Source organism: Westerdykella ornata, assembly GCF_010094085.1.
Source record: "Westerdykella ornata strain CBS 379.55 unplaced genomic scaffold EI97scaffold_7, whole genome shotgun sequence".
Taxonomy (NCBI): Eukaryota; Fungi; Ascomycota; class Dothideomycetes; order Pleosporales; family Sporormiaceae; genus Westerdykella; species Westerdykella ornata.
This window is the reverse complement of record NW_022986857.1, coordinates 53,455-70,372: the sequence shown is the minus strand read 5'-3', so window position 1 is coordinate 70,372 and position 16,918 is coordinate 53,455. Positions and strand designations below refer to the sequence as shown.

The window sequence follows — 16,918 nt, the reverse complement described above, 5'->3', positions numbered from 1 at the left end:
CGTTTGATCGCATCAAGGTTCGGCTGAACGGTCCCTCCTGGTTTCAGGTCAGATACTCTCACTAGCCATTGAACTCTTGAATACGCCGGCCTGGACAGACATATTTGCGAGGGGGATATGCCGACTCACTCACGGTTCCACCCGCTCCGACCTGCGTCCTTGGAGGCATTACTTTTTGTTCCTTCAGATTTGTCTCGCTTGAGAATGGTGACCTTTTTTGGTTGGAGCTGGAGCTGAGCCTGTACTTAACATTGGCCTTGCCCTTGCCCTTGGGATTACTCTTGTCACTGACCTTGTCATTTTCGTTGATGCTGTTCGTTGGCCCAACGTTATCCTCTCCTGGAAACAGGGACAAGTCGGGCATAACAATTCCTTCGGTTTGTTGGGCCACGTTAAGGCTTCGCTTCTTCCACTTGGGCACTCCATCGCGCCTATTCTCACTAGTGATGCTTGGTTGATGCTGAGCAGGTCCTGCTGTGCCCTGCACAGAACGACCATTAGTAGCACTAACAGGCGGGCCAAAGAACTCTCCTGGCGCTTTCTCGGGATAGAAGGATGCAGGTGATGATGGCATTATCACTGTGGGCGATGGCGTCCTCAACGGCAAGCCGAATTCCTCTGCCATAGCAATAGACAACTCCGCAAGTGACACTCGCGGTGGCATAGCAATCGATGATGGTCTTGACGATGCCTTCGGAGTGGGCGCCGACATGGTGACTGAAGATGATCCCTTGGGAGCGGACGACGACATGGTGGCAGAAGACGATGGCTTTGGATTCGAATGTGCCATGGTGGGAGACGAGTATGGTTTTGGATTCGACGACGACATGGTGGCAGAAGACGATGGCTTTGTACTCGACGGTGGCATGGTGGCAGAAGAAAACGGTGGAGTAGCCGATGACGGATTTTCGACCGATAGCGGCATCATTGTGGAGGGTGACGCGGCCACGGATGACGCAGGAGGTGATGCATCCGTCTTCAGATCCCTCCACCTCCTCCCTTTCCTCCCTGCTCCAACATCTGTCCAAACCCCCTCGTCGCTCTTTATCTTTTCTTGCTCCGTCTCGATATCTCTCTGCCTCCGCAGCTTTTCCTCCTCTTCCTTCTCATTCCCTGCCTTCTCCAGCCCCGCCTTCGAATCCGTCTGCGTTACAGTTTCATCATTCCCCACATGCTTTTCCGTTGCCTCCGCCTCCGCCCTCGCCTGCATCTCCATCTCCTTTCTCTCCTCTTCAGTCTTCCTCCTAGCCATCCTCTCCTCCTCCTGTCTCTTCCTCGCCCGCTCCTGCAGCGCCTTCCTCCTCCTCCACTCATTGATATGCATCCCCGCAGCCGCAGCCGCAGCCTTCTCCTCTCTATCCTCAAGTACGAGGCAAGTGAAGCATTGAAAGTATGAGCTCCGAAGCTGCTCCTCGTCTGACGTGTTTTCGCACTTTTCGGATCCGGAGCGCACGTTGTCGGCGCAGCGGTCGCGGAAGATGTGCGAGACGCAGCCGCATGTGTACTGTTTTCGCCAATAGAGGCACATGGTTATCGTGAAGGTCGAGGCAATGGGGAGGGCAAGTGATGTGGGTGGGTATCGTTTGTTTTCGCCGTCGTCTTAGTGGTCGTGGTTCAAGCCGGGGCTTGGGATGAATGAGTGCGTAGTAGGGATTGGTGTATGCGTCTAGGGAGTGAGATAGAAAGAAGAAGCGGAGACGGAGAGGGTGTAAGAAAGAAAATGGACTGCAAAGGAGTAAGAGAGGAGAATTCTGGCGTCTCAGTGTAGGAGGTAAAAGACAAACGCGCCTGTGCAGCTGCTTGCTCTCGAGGAAGGCACGCTGGACGCAGTCACGTGCCGTGGTTGATGAGCTCCAGCGAGCACCTGTAATGGAGGCTGGAAGCTTTCAATAGAGCGTGAGATACCAATATATGCTTCTTTCAGTTCTGTGAGTGAGACAGAAAGCAGAGAATCGATTCAGTTGAGTTCGAGGTCAGTGCATCTCGAAACCGCCTCGAGCGAGACATCACAAATCACACAGTGGTCGCCCTGACTTACGACTTCCAGCCCATGATCTTGGAAAGACTGGGTGCGCGAGTTTGAAAATACCGATATAAAGGTCGGAGAGACAAGGTATGAGAGACACATGAGACTCCTACGAGAGATCGCTTTAAGCTGGGAGCCCAGAAATTCGGGTAATAACCTATGGTAATAACCTATAACCAAACAAGATATTTTTCGCAGCAAATCTGGCACATAGGATATTTCTCTACCCAACTGTGAAATAGATCCTATCAGATTGGAAAGAGGTGACACGAGCCCTTCTCGGCTGATGCAAAAGCCAAACAAATTGAGCACCTCACATCGTCAGTGGCTGTGACAACAACAGATACCACATCATGAAAGCCGCCATATAAGACTCATCTCCGCTCATCGATGAAATGATCGCGATGCCAGGGGCTAGGCACTAACGTACCTTGAGACAATCGAAAGCCGGGCGTCACTACACAATGTAGAAATCGCAGGCGGGAGTTATTACTTAAGAATCACGCTGCAGAGTATCCTCACGGTTCTCAAACTCTTGCATGAATTCTACATCATTTCTAAACCTGACGCTCAGCTAAGTGGCTGCGAGGCGGCTCTCGAGGCCAGTGGGAGTCAGCAGGAGTGGATTAACTTCCTGTTACACATTTTAAACACATCATACTGTCACAGAGAACAGAAAACAAGAACCTTATGTCGTCAGATGCAGAGTGGAACAAAGAAGAGAAAAAGAACGAAAGGACGGATTCCCCATTCATCCGTGAATGTGCTAGGCTGCAGAAAACATAGAGTCTAGCCAACTGCAGTCAGTCCGCTAGCTAACATGCCTATATACCAAGCTAGCATATACACCCATTCCTCCCATTGTGCGAACTCGGAAGGAAGACCCTCTCAAAAACGTCCCTATACCCTCACACTAGCATCCGCCAAAACCCCTCCTCTCATTCATTAGTCACCCCGCCTGCCCGTACATCCTAGCGTAACCCCCAGCCTCCTGCGGAGTGCTCAGTAAGAAACTCCGCAACTCCGCACCCCACAAAATCAACAACACCGCCCTGGAGCATTTTCTGGGTCGCCCACTCTGCGCCTAATTTTGATTGTTCGCCTCAGGCCGGGATACTTACGATCAAAGACCGAGGAGATTTAGATATGCGAAAGCTTATTGAAGGAGTAACCTCTCCATGCTATATTGAGCCACATTTGAAATCAACCTCAGAAGCGCTAATGAAGTTGGCTGTCGCAGAAGAGAAGACTAGGAGGCTGTACCTACCCATGCCATAATTTGAAATACCACAAGCTACTCCACAACGCCACCCCGCGCCCGAGCAATCTAGTTACCGTAGAGGACCCTAGCTTGTGCTCTATGATGCGTAAGCGCTTGCGCCCCTACGTTCCACGTCCGTCATCACCTCAAAGCCGTGCCATAACATCCGTCCCCAGCCCCTCCCAAGCGTCCCCTCCAGTGTACGGAGTAAGCCCCAAGCCAACTAGCGACTACCGGAAACGAGCACCATTACCAGAACCTAAGCTGGAATGCGGGCGATTGGAGATCGCTCGGCGGAGTTCCCCTCGGGGAAGCCACTCAGGTCGGTACGTACCGGCGGGAAAACCCAAGTCATCAGAGGTCGGTCGGTGATGATCTAGTCCCATGCACATGTACGAGGGTGAAGTAGATGTGGGTTGCCTGCAATGATATAAAAAGCAAGTACAAGCTCCGCTTTGTTGAGCGCATTAATAGTTTTGCTATGTTCATCGAAGACTAGTAGTTTGTGCAAACCAGACCCCTCTTTCATCGCTCGCAAAGAAATGGCAGACTCGTTCGACTTCATCATTGTTGGAGGTTCGTCTAGGTTGATCTCTGAATCCGGGTTTAACGCCATCTTCGTTAACAATCTCGCACAGGAGGAACCGCAGGATGTCGCCTTGCGTACCGACTAGCAAACGCGCCCTCAGCACCGTCAGTGTTGCTTGTGGAAGCCGGCGACCGCCCAGAGGGGAAATACCTATACGAACATTTCCACCGCTACACACCGGCGACCCTCCGTCCGGACCTGGACTATGGCTACTCGTCCCAGCCGCAGCAAGAGCTGAACAACAGGTCGATCCCTTACACAAGAGGTAAAGGGCTGGGCGGCAGCAGCATCATGAACTTCGCGGTATACCTGCACGGGTCGCGAGAGGACTACAATCGCTGGGCGGATCTGGTCGGCGACAAGAGTTGGAAGTGGGAACATGTGCAAAAATCGTTCCAGGCCATTGAGCAGTACGACTTCGACCACGCGTCTCACTATCCGCACCTAGCGATGCCGGATGTGAAAGATCATGGGCGGGATGGATTGGTTAAGGTGTCGCTGCCGCCTCAGCTAGAAGAGGGCATTGCATCCACGATGGAGGCCCTTTTGGCGCATGGCGAGAGATTGAATGTTGATCCTAATTCTGGGAATCCCATCGGCATCTCCATATTCCCCTCGTCGTACTCTAAGGACGGTCGGACGACGAGCGCGAACGCCCATCTGCTGAACCCGCCTCGGAATCTGACAATCTGGACGGGCGAGCCGGTATATCGTCTGCAGTTTGACGGAAGCAAGGTCGTAGGCATCGAGAGAGCAGACGGCCGGAAAGGTGACTTGTCTGGATACAGTACTGAGCAATTTCTATGCTAACTGAAGTAGCGACTTCTAACAAGGACGTCATCCTCTGCGGTGGCTCCATCGATACGCCCAAGATCTTGCTGTTGAACGGCATCGGACCTGCAAAGGAACTGGAAGCTCACGGGATCAAGGTCGTCAAGGACCTACCTGGAGTGGGGAAGCAATTGCGCGATCATCTCATGACAATTCTTTGTGTAGAGGTGCAGGACAGCCACAACAAGCGATATGCCTTCGAGACGAGCGAGGAGTTGATGAAGAAGGCAGAGGAAGACTGGGCCCGTGACAAGACTGGAAATCTCGCGCTTTACAATAGTGCCTTGTGGGGTGGATTTCTCAAGCTCCCTGGACTGGAGGACATGGAAGAGTTCAAGGCGCTGGACCCGGGAATGCAGGAGTATCTGCTACGGGATGCGACACCAACGTTCGAGTTCATTGTACAGAGCGTCCTGGTCCCGCCGGGAACGAAGCTGCCAGAGGGAAGCAGCTACCTCTCCGCAATAGCGTTCTTGATGAACGAGCAGGCAGAGGGATCGATTACGCTCCGCTCAGCGAACCCCGAGGACAAGCCTGTTATCGATTTGGCGTACCTGAGGCATCCGTATGACAAGCGCATAATGAGAGAAGCAATCCGCGCGACCTGGACGAAGGTATTCGAGAATCCCGAAATCAAGAAACACGTCAAGAACCGCCTCTTCGGTCCCAAGAGCCTTTCGGATGAAGGCATCGATGAATTCATGCGGGATACCGTGACGACAGTGTGGCATGCAAATGGGACGGCCATGATGGGGAAGAAGGAGAATGCGCTGGCATGTGTGGACAAGGACTTTAGGGTGTTTGGTGTAGACGGGCTTCGGGTGGCGGATCTTTCGATTTGCCCAGTGGTTACCAAGTGAGTTCTCCTTGAACTGTGTAGATCTTTGCCGAGATGCTAATCGGATATAGCAACCACACGCAGTCGACTGCCTACCTTGTCGGTCAAAAGGCCGCAGACAAGCTGATTGCAGAGTATGAGCTGTAGAGGACATGGAGGTGGGGTTGAGGGATGCGACAAAGTGAAGGGGTGGTTGCTGGGACAATCACTCGCTTATGGACAGACGGACATCATCACCGCAACACCAACCTCGAGTATGCAGGTACGGAGGCATCCTGCTTTTCAGGTACGGAATCATACACAGTAACAATTCTATTATTATTTCCACATCAAGAAATCAACCTTGCGAGCGCACGGGACTGTGCGATAGTGAGACACAAAGTGGGTGGTTGGGCTGGTGTTCCCAGCCACCAGCAGAACTCCCCAGCCTCACCATACAAATCCAAGTAGACATTTCCTTGTGCACCGCGAAAGCTCCACTTCCATTCTTCTCTCCTACGCATTCTTTGCACCTTCGAAGGCTGTTCCTTTGCTGACTTTGAAGGTCGTGGGACATTATTCATTCCCACCATCGAAGCCGACAGGAAAGTTGCACGCTCGCAACCGGCCAATCACCGCCCTTGCGCAACCCCGCCAGCTCAATCATCTCACCTTCACCCGGCTCCCCTCACCGCCAAACCTGCGTCGACGACAGCGTGGTTGTCTTCTCCAGCAGCTATCGACAGTCCGTCCGGCCTTCCACGGCCCTTTCCCCACCATGCGGCCTCTCAATGGGGCTTCCCCCGCCCTCGCGCTCTCCGTCGCAATTGTTCTCCTACCCGCAGCCATAGCGAAACCATATCCCGTCCATATTGGAGATTACCGGCAGCTGCACAACGAGTCCCTGGTCGACAAAAGGCAGCAAGATTGCGCCCTATGGTGCGGATGGAACGGTTTCTTATGCTGTCCTTCTGGGACCAAATGCGGCACCAACGCAAAAAACGAGGCCATTTGCGACCCAATATCGGGAAACGGCGGCGATAACAGCGGCAGCTGGCAGTTCTTCACCTCGACGTGGATCGAGACGGGTACGGTGACGAGGACTTCCGTATACAGCTCATTTGTGGGAGCGCCGACGGCCAACAGCTGCGGAGGCGCTCGAGTGCCATGTGGAGGAGGCTGCTGCGACAGCGGATACTGGTGCTCCAACGAAGACACCCAGGAGTGCAGATTGATCGGAGGATCCTCGTCACCCGGCATCGCTCCGCTTCCTCCGGCGACCGGCACACCTACAGGAACGGTACCCTTCAAGACTCCCATCCCGACCGGCAGCGGGACTGCGATTCCACAGCAAGGCGGCGGAGGCCTCAGCGGCGGAGCGATTGCCGGTATCGTCATCGGCGTCATTGCCGGTGTCCTCTTGCTGCTCTTCCTCTGCCTGTTCTGCTGCGCAAAGGCTCTCTTCGACAGCATCATGGCCATCTTCGGGTTCGGAAAGAAACGGAGGCATACTCACGAAGAGACCTACATTGAAGAGCGTCATCGCCATAGCCACAGCGGCTCCGCTGCCGGCGGACGTCGCTGGTACGGGCAGGCTGCGCGTCCAGCTCGCCCGCCGCCGAAGAAGGGCGGAGGGTTTGGCAATGCCCTGGGCATCGGTGCCGCACTTGGTGGTCTTGCCTTGGCCTTGGGCTTGAAACGCAGACACGACCGCAAGCACGACGACAAGAGCACTACGATTTCCGGATCGTCCGCATATTACAGCGACTACACAAGTACGAGTGAGTTCAGCCTCTGATGGCCATGATCCTGCATCCTCCTAACAGTCTTCATAGGCAGCGCAAGCTCTTCCGATCGCCATACACGCCCAACCCGACACTCTTCACGGCGATGATGCCCATGCTCTCTTCTCCGTGTACAAGTACCCCTTCTTGTAATTACGACTTTTCTTCCTGCATGACTCTTATGGCGCATGATGTTTCTTCCGTGTCTCCCTTTTCTTTCTCTCCGGTGGCGCTCGGGACTACTTCTCGAATGGGTGCGTTAAAGTGGCAGCAGCGATGGTGGACTGAGATCATGGCGGTTACGCGACGAATGAAAAATATGACTTATGGGTATGTAGACGATGGAATGAACGGCACAGGACTGTTAAATACAACGAAGTCGGACTTTGAAGAGAAGTTCAATGAATCGTATCGTTTTCCTCATGTCTGTATGAATTGAAAATCAATAAGGATTACCTCCCAAACCTGTAACTAAGGCAGATATCATGGAACTCTGCTACAGAGGGCTCTGGGTAGCGCGTCTCTAACAGAGGTGATGTTCGTTGGCCGCGGAGCACTCCTCTTCCTGGGTAAAAGAAATGGGAATAAGATATGCTTGTGGGGGACGAAAGCTGTGAGCAAAGTCTAAGGTTGGCGTGGCGCGACCGCGCTTGCGCCTTGCCAAGAAGTGGCCTGGATTATGTTATGGAGGATTAATAAAGTTAGCGCGGTTCTGGGAGGCAGCTGTCCAGCACCTTCTCCCCGCTCACTCAGCCAGCGGTGGGAAGCAACAAACACTCGCCTCCATCATTCTTCTTATTTCCTGTCTGCTGCCACCAGACCACTGGCAACGCTCTCTTCGACCGCCTGCATCTCTTGCCGAACGGAATTGAACCTTGACGAACGACACTGCAACGTCATCACCGCCCCGCACCGAATCGCAGGATAGAATCACAGTTCGGAAGCGTCATAAACGTCGGCAAGCTGGGGAAGAGAAGGTATTCCGGCGAGGACCTAGGCAGTCCGCAGAAGAAGATCATGCAGGTGAGTCGGACATGCTCCGCAGGCAGAAGCTCGACGGGCCGCGTCGCTGCTGTTGTTGCTGTAGAGTGAATTCATAAACATCCGCCACCCTGAGGAACCAAACCTCTGCATGACTCACTCCGTCGAAGGGTCGCTAACCTCTCCACCAGGATAACATGCAACTCGACAATCCAGCGGCGGCTGCCGCTGCGGCCGAGCGGCTCAAGGATGCGCAAGGCGAGATCGACGAGTCTCTCTACAGCCGTCAGCTCTATGTCCTTGGCCACGAAGCCATGAAGCGAATGGGCAACTCCAACGTCCTCGTTGCTGGACTGCGAGGTCTTGGTGTTGAGATCGCGAAGAACATTGCTCTAGCCGGTGTCAAGTCGTTGACGTTATACGATCCAAAACCTGCGGCTCTCGCAGATCTATCCTCACAGTTCTTTCTTACCCCCGAGGATGTAGGGAAGCCCCGCGCCTCCGTCACCGTTCCACGAGTCGCTGAACTCAATCCATATACTCCCGTTCACGAGTTGTCTGAACCAGACCTAACATCGGACCTCTCCAAGTTGAAGCGGTTTGAGTGCATTGTCCTTACGGACACTCCGCTGAAGGACCAGATCAAGATTGCCGATTATTGCCACGAGAACGGTATCTACCTTGTCATCACGGACACCTTTGGCTTGTTCGGCTATATATTCACGGACTTCGGCAAGAACTTCACCGTCGGGGATCCCACTGGCGAGAATGCCAACACTGGGATTGTTGCGGGAATCACTTCGGACGGCCTGGTATCGGCTCTGGACGAAACGCGGCATGGGCTTGAAGATGGGGACTATGTCACATTCTCCGAGGTTGAAGGCATGGAGGGTCTGAATGGTTGTGCGCCGCGCAAGATTGAAGTGAAGGGCCCTTATACCTTCTCCATTGGCGATGTCTCCGACCTTGGGGAGTACAAGCGCGGAGGACAATACATCCAGGTCAAGATGCCGAAGATAATCGACTTCCAATCCTATAGGGAACAACTCAAGGAGCCCACCCATGTCATCTCAGATTTTGCTAAATTCGATAGACCAGACCAGTTGCACATTGGTATCCAAGCCCTTCATGCATTTGCAGAGGCCCACAACGGAGAATTTCCACGGCCCCACAATGCTGAAGACGCGGCTGAGGTCTTGAAGCTTTCTCGTGAACTCGCTTCGCAAAAACAAGACAAAGTAGAACTTGACGAGAAACTCATCACAGAGCTTAGCTACCAAGCACGTGGAGATCTCAGCCCGGTCGCCGCATTTTTCGGAGGTATGGCTGCACAGGAGGTGCTCAAGTCTGTATCCGGAAAGTTCCACCCGATCGTACAGTTCCTCTACTTCGACTCTTTGGAATCTCTCCCTGCCAATTCGTCTCGCTCAGAGGAAGACTGCCAGCCGATCGGTTCGCGATATGACGGCCAGATTGCCGTGTTTGGAAAGCAGTTCCAGGAAAAGATCGCGAACGTCAAGGAGTTCCTCGTTGGTGCGGGCGCCATTGGTTGCGAGATGTTGAAGAATTGGGCGATGATGGGTTTGGGAACCGGGCCGAACGGTAAGATTACCGTGACGGACAACGATTCGATTGAGAAGAGCAATCTGAACCGCCAATTCCTCTTCAGGCCGGCAGATGTCGGTAATCCCAAGAGCACTGCGGCTGCGAAAGCTGTCGTGGCAATGAACCCTGATCTGAAGGGGCATATTGTCCCTCTGCAGGACAAAGTTGGGCCCGAAACAGAGGATATCTTCAACGAAGAGTTTTGGGAGAGTTTGGACGCGGTCACAAACGCCTTGGACAACGTCGAAGCACGTACATATGTCGACCGCCGGTGTGTATTCTTCCGGAAGCCACTCCTTGACAGCGGAACCCTGGGCACCAAAGGGAACACGCAAGTCATTATACCGCATATTACGGAGTCATACTCGTCCTCGCAGGATCCTCCCGAGAAGTCGTTCCCAATGTGCACGCTGCGCAGCTTCCCCAACCGTATCGAGCACACGATTGCTTGGGCGCGCGAGTCGTTTGATACATTCTTTGTCAAGGGCCCCGAAGCCGTCAACTTGTATTTGACGCAGCCCGACTATCTCAGCTCTACCCTGAAACAGGCCGGAAACGAGAAGCAAACATTGGAGACGCTGCGGGACTTCTTGGTGACGGAGAAGCCACGCACGTTTGATGACTGCATCATCTGGGCTCGCATGCAATTCGAGAAGAACTACAACCATGCCATCCAGCAGCTGCTGTACAACTTCCCCAAGGACGCAATGACTAGCTCTGGCCAGCCGTTCTGGTCGGGACCCAAGCGTGCGCCAGACCCGCTCAAGTTCGATGCCTCCAATCCTACGCATTTCACCTACATTGAGGCTGCTGCCATCCTACATGCCTACAACTACGGTATCAACTCCAAGGGCGTTGACAAGGAGCACTATCTGCGAGTGTTGGATGATATGATTGTCCCGGACTTCCATCCCGATCCAACGGTCAAAATCCAGGCGAGCGATGCCGACCCTGAGCCCCAGCCTACTGGTGCCACTCAAGATGGTGATGCGCTGGGCGACATTGTGTCCAAGTTGCCTCAACCAAAGTCTCTAGCTGGCTTCAGACTCGAGCCTGTTGAATTCGAGAAGGACGATGACACGAATCATCACATCGATTTCATCACAGCTGCGAGCAATCTCCGTGCGGAAAACTACAAGATTGAGCCAGCGGATCGGCACAAGACGAAGTTCATCGCCGGCAAGATTATTCCCGCCATTGCCACAACCACGGCGCTCGTTACTGGTCTAGTGAACCTGGAGCTGTACAAGATCCTCGATGGCAAGACGGACATTGAGCAGTACAAGAACGGGTTCGTCAACCTGGCCCTGCCTTTCTTCGGCTTCAGCGAGCCCATTGCCAGCCCCAAGGGACATTATATCGGCAAGGACGGCGAGAAGGTCACGATTGACAAGCTGTGGGATCGATTCGAGGTGGATGACATTACTCTGGAAGAGTTTGTGGAGCACTTTAAGGAGCGGGGACTCGATGTCACCATGGTCAGCTCTGGTGTGAGCTTGCTATATGCATCCTTCTATGGGCCGTCCAAGCTGCAGGATCGCCTGCCCCTTCCGTAAGTCGTCCTTTTGACGTTTCGATACTTGTGCTAACCATGTGCAGCATGACAAAGGTCGTCGAGCTCGTCTCCAAGAAGCCGCTTCCAGCGCACCAGAAGAATGTCATTTTCGAGATCACGGCCGAAGATCAGACTGGAGAGGACGTTGAGGTTCCGTATGTCATGGTCAGGCGGCGAGTATGAGCATCCTCTACGATTGCAAGACGGGACTGGTGATTTAGGGCCTTGGATTAAGGGAAGGGACCCTTAGATAAACATAGATGAGTATTAGTTTGGCATCAAGCAATAGAATTGTTATCGCACGCCGGGCATCGCACCACTGTGATATATGTAGACTTGGTAGCTACCAATACGTTATGGCATATGATGGTGTGGCGGGGTACGGGCTACCCTGGTTCCGAGCTCGGAATGAGGGTGGCGAATGGCCTGGCAGATGCCGGTCCAGAGCGGGGAACTTGATTATCAAGCCTCGAAAGGAAATAAAAATAAACCCATCTCCTCACCCAAACACTCTCCTCCGACATAGCACACTCATTTGATTAAGTTTTCCAATGGCACCTTCGCTGGAAGAGCCGACGCAGGTGGATCTTGATGCACCACTGCAGGAGAAGCCCAACCTGGTCGCACCGGAACCTGGTACGTTCCTCATACTCCAACGTTCTCCATTAGCCATCTCGCAGCGCAACTCTAACACACTTCCACAGAACACTGTCCCGGCCCCGAATCCCAACAAGCCGGCGTCGCCGACTCGTGCGCAGGCTGCCCCAACCAGAAGATATGCGCGTCCGCACCAAAGGGACCCGACCCCGACATACCCACCATAACCTCGCGGCTCTCGTCGGTCCGGCACAAGATCCTCGTGCTCTCCGGCAAAGGCGGCGTCGGTAAATCGACCTTCAGCACGATGCTCTCTCACGGCTTCGCGGCCGACCCCAACGTCACCGTCGGCCTCATGGACACGGACATCTGCGGCCCGAGCATCCCCAAGATGATGGGCGTCGAGGACGAGACGATCCATGTGACGAGCGCGGGGTGGGAGCCCGTATGGGTCAGCGACAACCTAGGCGTCATGAGCGTGCAGTTTATGCTGCCCGGACGGGACGACGCGGTCATCTGGCGGGGACCGAAGAAGAACGGTCTCATCAAGAAGTTCCTCATGGAGGTGGTGTGGGGGGATCTGGATTTCCTGATCGTGGACACGCCTCCGGGAACGAGCGACGAGCATTTATCGGTGAATTCGTTCCTCAAGGAGAGCGGGGTGAGCGGCGCGGTGCTGGTGTCGACGCCGCAGGAGGTGTCGCTGTTGGATGTGCGCAAGGAGATTGATTTCTGTAGAAAGGCCAAAATTCCGATCCTGGGGATCGTGGAGAATATGTCTGGGTTCGTGTGTCCGGGGTGTAAACATGAGAGTCAGATTTTCAGGCCGAGTACGGGGGGTGCGAGGAGGTTGGCTGAGGAAGAAGGCATTCCGTTCTTGGGCGCGGTGCCGCTGGATCCGAGGATCGGGATGGCGTGTGATTATGGCGAGTCGTTTTTGGAGGCGTATCCGGATAGTCCGGCTTGTGAGGCGATTAGGCAGGTGGTGAGGGATGTGGGCGTGCAGTTGGGGTTGAAGGGGGAGAGTGTTGTGGTGGAGGTTTAGGGTTGCATATCCATATGATTTGGTTTTCAGCGGTTGCATTGGGCGGCGTTTGGTAATGGATTTAGGAGAACTTTTATCGCATCATTGGGTTCGACGTGTGAGGATAAGATGTAGATAGGCTGATAGAAACTCCGGGCCCTCTGCTATTTGCTCTCTATTCATCTTCACACAATGACGCAACCTAGGTCAGCGAACACCATGGGAGCTGAACGCACTCCTGCCAATACTAGAAGAAATCCATCCATCTCATCTACTTCCTGCACCGAGGAATGACCTAATCGCATTCTTCGTACCCGAGTTCACACGTGGACCTGCCCAGGTGCTGCTTCTAGGAAGTTTCCCCTTTTGGATTAGCAGATGATTTGCACCGCCTCTCACACAGCCACCAACTGACGCCACACTTCCGTCCCGTCGTCGTTGAAACGGGAGCTTGGGCCACCTGTGATCCGCTCCAGGATTCTGTGTTATGTTGACGCAGGGACCAGCAGCATTGAAAGTCCGAATAATAGAAGACGAGAAAGAACAATTGTCATTGAAATACCACATCCAATAAATAGAGAGGCTAACAGCACCAATTACCTCTTTCATCGCTCGTCTCCTTTTAAAAGCAGCAGATCCATAGCTTCTCCGCACGCTGCATGCAGGACGATGTCATCGCCCGGCTAGCCGCTTCCCCCATCCCCATCCCCAGCCCCCTTGGCATAAGATGAGAGTGACAACACTCGGACTCCAATTTCCTTGTTGTTGTCGATCCGTCCGCATACGAAATATACAATTACTGAGCTCTGCCTGCGCCCGAAGGATCAGCTCAGCTCTCATCCTCCTCGCTTTCTGAGAGCTCTCTCGCCGCGTGCGGCTGGCTCAATCGCGAACTGTAGCTCTTGCTGAGCGCTTCAGCTCCACTGCTGTTGCGCCACGACTTCTGGTGGAAAGGAGGTATGTTTACTGCGTCCAGTGCGCTGACATGTTCCTGACGTTGAGCTTCACAGAAACAAGGTCGACTTTCGCAATCAATTATACAGTTTGAACGCATCGCGCTTCCACAATGGACGGCCTCCCTCAAACCCAGCACGCCCAAGCCGGAGTCGAAGGACTCGGGACCGGCCCGGCGGCCGACTACACGCCCCACAAGGTGGATATCATCTGCGGCCCACTCCTCAACTACAAGCACATGAGCGACGTCGAGAGCGGACGTCCCAACTGGCACGGCAGCGTCCTCGTCGTCACCACACCCGGACAGCGCCAACCCGAGTTGACACTTGCGCCTGCGGGCGCCGTCCGCGCAGAGGAGCCTGAGACGTCGTTCTCGGGGTCTTGGTCAGAGGTCGTGAAAGGCGAGAAGCTGTACGAAGATCCTGGGAAGGCCTTCTGGCGATTCCTCATACACGTACCCTTTCAAAAATTCGAGTCGCGCTGGGAATACAGGTTCCGAGGATTGGATCAGGATGCAGAGTCCACGCCGCAGAAGCCGCAGGTTTTCGCCGTCCCTCCCGTCGACCAGTCCATGCGCATTCTGTTCCACTCCTGCAACGGATTCAGTGTGGGCACCGACGTCGAGTCGTGGGCTGGGCCCGCGCTCTGGAACGATGTCCTGCGCATGCATGAGGTCAAACCCTTCCATGTCATGATCGGTGGCGGCGACCAGATCTACAACGACGGCGTGCGCGTCGACGGGCCTCTGAAGCCATGGACGGATATCGGCAACCCGCACAAGCGCCACACATTCCCCTTCCCCGAGAAGCTGCGCCAGGAGTGCGACGAGTACTATTACCAGAACTACGTGCGCTGGTACGGCAAGAAGCCGTTTGCGGACGCGAATGGGCAGATTCCGCAGATCAACATCTGGGACGACCATGATATCATTGACGGTTTTGGCTCGTATACGGATCACTTCATGAGGTGCCCCGTCTTCAGGGGCATTGGAGGTGTCGCGCACAAATACTACATGCTGTTCCAGCATCATATCGCACCGCCCAAGAGCACATATACCACCGATGCGCCAACCACCATGGACGTTGGCCCTGACGGCTCAACCGACCCCGTTCAACTCAAGGGAACCTTCGTCATGACCAACGACGTCGAGGATCCCTCGTATATCATCGGCGATCAGAAAGGACCCTATGTGGAGGAAAAGAGCCGCAGCATCTACTGCCAGCTTGGGGCGCGCATCGCCTTCTGCGGCATCGACGCCCGCATCGAGCGCACACGCCACCAAATCAACTACCCAGAAACGTACGCAAAGATCTTCGGCCGCCTCAACAGAGAACTCTCGGCGAACCGCGACATCAAGCACCTGGTTCTCCTCCTCGGCGTCCCCATTGCCTACCCCCGCCTCCAGTGGCTCGAGAATATCTTCTCCAGCCCCATCATCGCGCCCATCAAGTTCCTCAACCGACGCTTCGGCTTCGGCGGCACCGTCTTCAACAAGTTCGACGGAAACGTCGATCTGCTCGACGACCTGGATGACCATTATACCGCGCACCAACATAAGCGCGAGCGCAGGGAACTCGTGCTCATGCTGCAGAACTTGTCCAGGACACACAGCGTGCGCATCACGATTCTGGGGGGAGACGTGCATCTCGCGGCCGTGGGACGCTTCTATTCGAATCCCACGCTGGGCATCCCCGCGGAGCAGGACTTCCGGTACATGCCCAACGTGATCAGCTCGGCCATCACGAACAAGCCGCCTCCGCAGGCGATCGCCAACCTCCTCGCTCGACGCAACAAGATCCACCACCTGGACCAGGACACGGACGAGACGTTGCTGGAGATCTTCAACCGCGACCCGGGCAAGGGGGCAGCGCACGGCGCAAACGGCAACGGCGTGACCAACGGCGCCGTCGCGCACGAGGCTAAGGTATCGAGGAAGACGAGCGACTGGAACCACGCCACCATGCCCTCGCGCAACTACGCCATCATCGCCGAGTCGAATCCCACTCCCACGCTGTCCTCCTCCGCCCCGGCTCCCGCCCAAGGCGCCGCGCCCACTCCCGTCGAGCCTAACGCTTCCACCGGCGCAGTCTCCGCACAGCAAACGCACAGCTCGTCCCCGCCCCCGGACAAACGGTACAACCACCGCAAACCGATTCACGCGGGGGAGCACGGCGCAGGGACCGAGCATCCGGCTGCGCAGGGGTTGACGGCTACGGGGCTGTGCGGGCCGTACGGGCTGGATGTCACGCTGAGGGTGGAGATTCGGCAGGGGGATCCGGCGGGCAGGACGGATGGGTATGGGTTCAGTGTGCCGGCGTTGGAGGGTGGGGGGTTTGTGGAGCAGGGGGAGCGGTGGTAGGGTTGAAGAAGTAGAGGGAGGTTTTGGGGGAGAGACGGAGAAATGGATGGGGGGTAGGAGGTAATTAATGGGTGATGGGGAAGGGAAGAATGGAAGAAGGGAGATGTGAGTGGTTGGGCTTGCGCAAATTGAGTTTGGAGGGAGGGAGTATAGGTTGAGGTGAAGGATACCCGTCTTTTGTTGATTCTCATTGCTTCGTTTTGGGTTTGAATTTCATCATTAGCTCTTGCAGGATGTTCTTTGGTCGTAGGTGTAGTTCTTGTTGTACGGTTTAGCTAGGGTGGATATTCCTGCCGCTATTACACGCGTGTGTTCGGCAGACCTAGGGTAAGATTGGGAGTGGAAGGTTGGGTAATGAGGTGGAATGTCAGGCGTCTCTCTACTTTATGGACGTAGAGTATACTGTGTGGTATAAAAGTTACTAGCAAAACAATCCTGCCCGGCATCTGAGGGTGTGAATCAAAAGAGATAAGAGAAAAAAAAAGGACGTGGACTTTGTTCGCTATCTGTCTTTGAAGAGTGAATGTCGAGAACA

The 16,918-nt window shown here is 54.6% G+C and overlaps 6 protein-coding genes across 6 annotated transcripts; 5 read left to right on the top strand and 1 right to left on the bottom strand.

The window, feature by feature from the left end:
* Window positions 1–61: 61 nt before the first annotated feature.
* EI97DRAFT_457343 (uncharacterized protein) lies at window positions 62–1,528 on the bottom strand (the record flags this gene model as incomplete). The annotated part of the gene is made up of 1 exon (XM_033800803.1): window positions 62–1,528. One exon carries the CDS (start codon window positions 1,526–1,528, stop codon window positions 62–64), a length of 1,467 nt encoding a protein of 488 aa, XP_033654854.1.
* Window positions 1,529–3,588: 2,060 nt separating this feature from the next.
* Window positions 3,589–6,181, top strand: EI97DRAFT_432192 (choline dehydrogenase). Its single transcript, XM_033798112.1, has 5 exons — window positions 3,589–3,863; window positions 3,926–4,645; window positions 4,696–5,563; window positions 5,617–5,831; window positions 6,090–6,181. Exons 1-4 carry the CDS (start codon window positions 3,830–3,832, stop codon window positions 5,690–5,692), a joined length of 1,698 nt encoding a protein of 565 aa, XP_033654853.1. The 5' UTR covers window positions 3,589–3,829; the 3' UTR covers window positions 5,693–5,831; window positions 6,090–6,181.
* Window positions 6,182–6,302: 121 nt separating this feature from the next.
* Window positions 6,303–7,747, top strand: EI97DRAFT_441381 (uncharacterized protein; the record flags this gene model as incomplete). Its single annotated transcript, XM_033799696.1, has 2 exons — window positions 6,303–7,305; window positions 7,647–7,747. 2 exons carry the CDS (start codon window positions 6,303–6,305, stop codon window positions 7,745–7,747), a joined length of 1,104 nt encoding a protein of 367 aa, XP_033654852.1.
* Window positions 7,748–8,038: 291 nt separating this feature from the next.
* EI97DRAFT_432189 (ubiquitin-activating enzyme E1) lies at window positions 8,039–11,754 on the top strand. The gene is made up of 3 exons (XM_033798111.1): window positions 8,039–8,331; window positions 8,481–11,446; window positions 11,494–11,754. The coding sequence occupies exons 1-3, from the start codon at window positions 8,326–8,328 to the stop codon at window positions 11,630–11,632; spliced, it is 3,111 nt and encodes a 1,036-aa protein (XP_033654851.1). The 5' UTR covers window positions 8,039–8,325; the 3' UTR covers window positions 11,633–11,754.
* A 169-nt stretch (window positions 11,755–11,923) lies between these two features.
* On the top strand, window positions 11,924–13,274 carry EI97DRAFT_432188 (cytosolic Fe-S cluster assembly factor NBP35). Its single transcript, XM_033798110.1, has 2 exons — window positions 11,924–12,085; window positions 12,154–13,274. Exons 1-2 carry the CDS (start codon window positions 12,001–12,003, stop codon window positions 13,089–13,091), a joined length of 1,023 nt encoding a protein of 340 aa, XP_033654850.1. The 5' UTR covers window positions 11,924–12,000; the 3' UTR covers window positions 13,092–13,274.
* A 505-nt stretch (window positions 13,275–13,779) lies between these two features.
* EI97DRAFT_395944 (uncharacterized protein) lies at window positions 13,780–16,872 on the top strand. Its single transcript, XM_033796327.1, has 2 exons — window positions 13,780–14,027; window positions 14,081–16,872. The coding sequence occupies exon 2, from the start codon at window positions 14,137–14,139 to the stop codon at window positions 16,381–16,383; it is 2,247 nt and encodes a 748-aa protein (XP_033654849.1). The 5' UTR covers window positions 13,780–14,027; window positions 14,081–14,136; the 3' UTR covers window positions 16,384–16,872.
* Window positions 16,873–16,918: the final 46 nt, after the last annotated feature.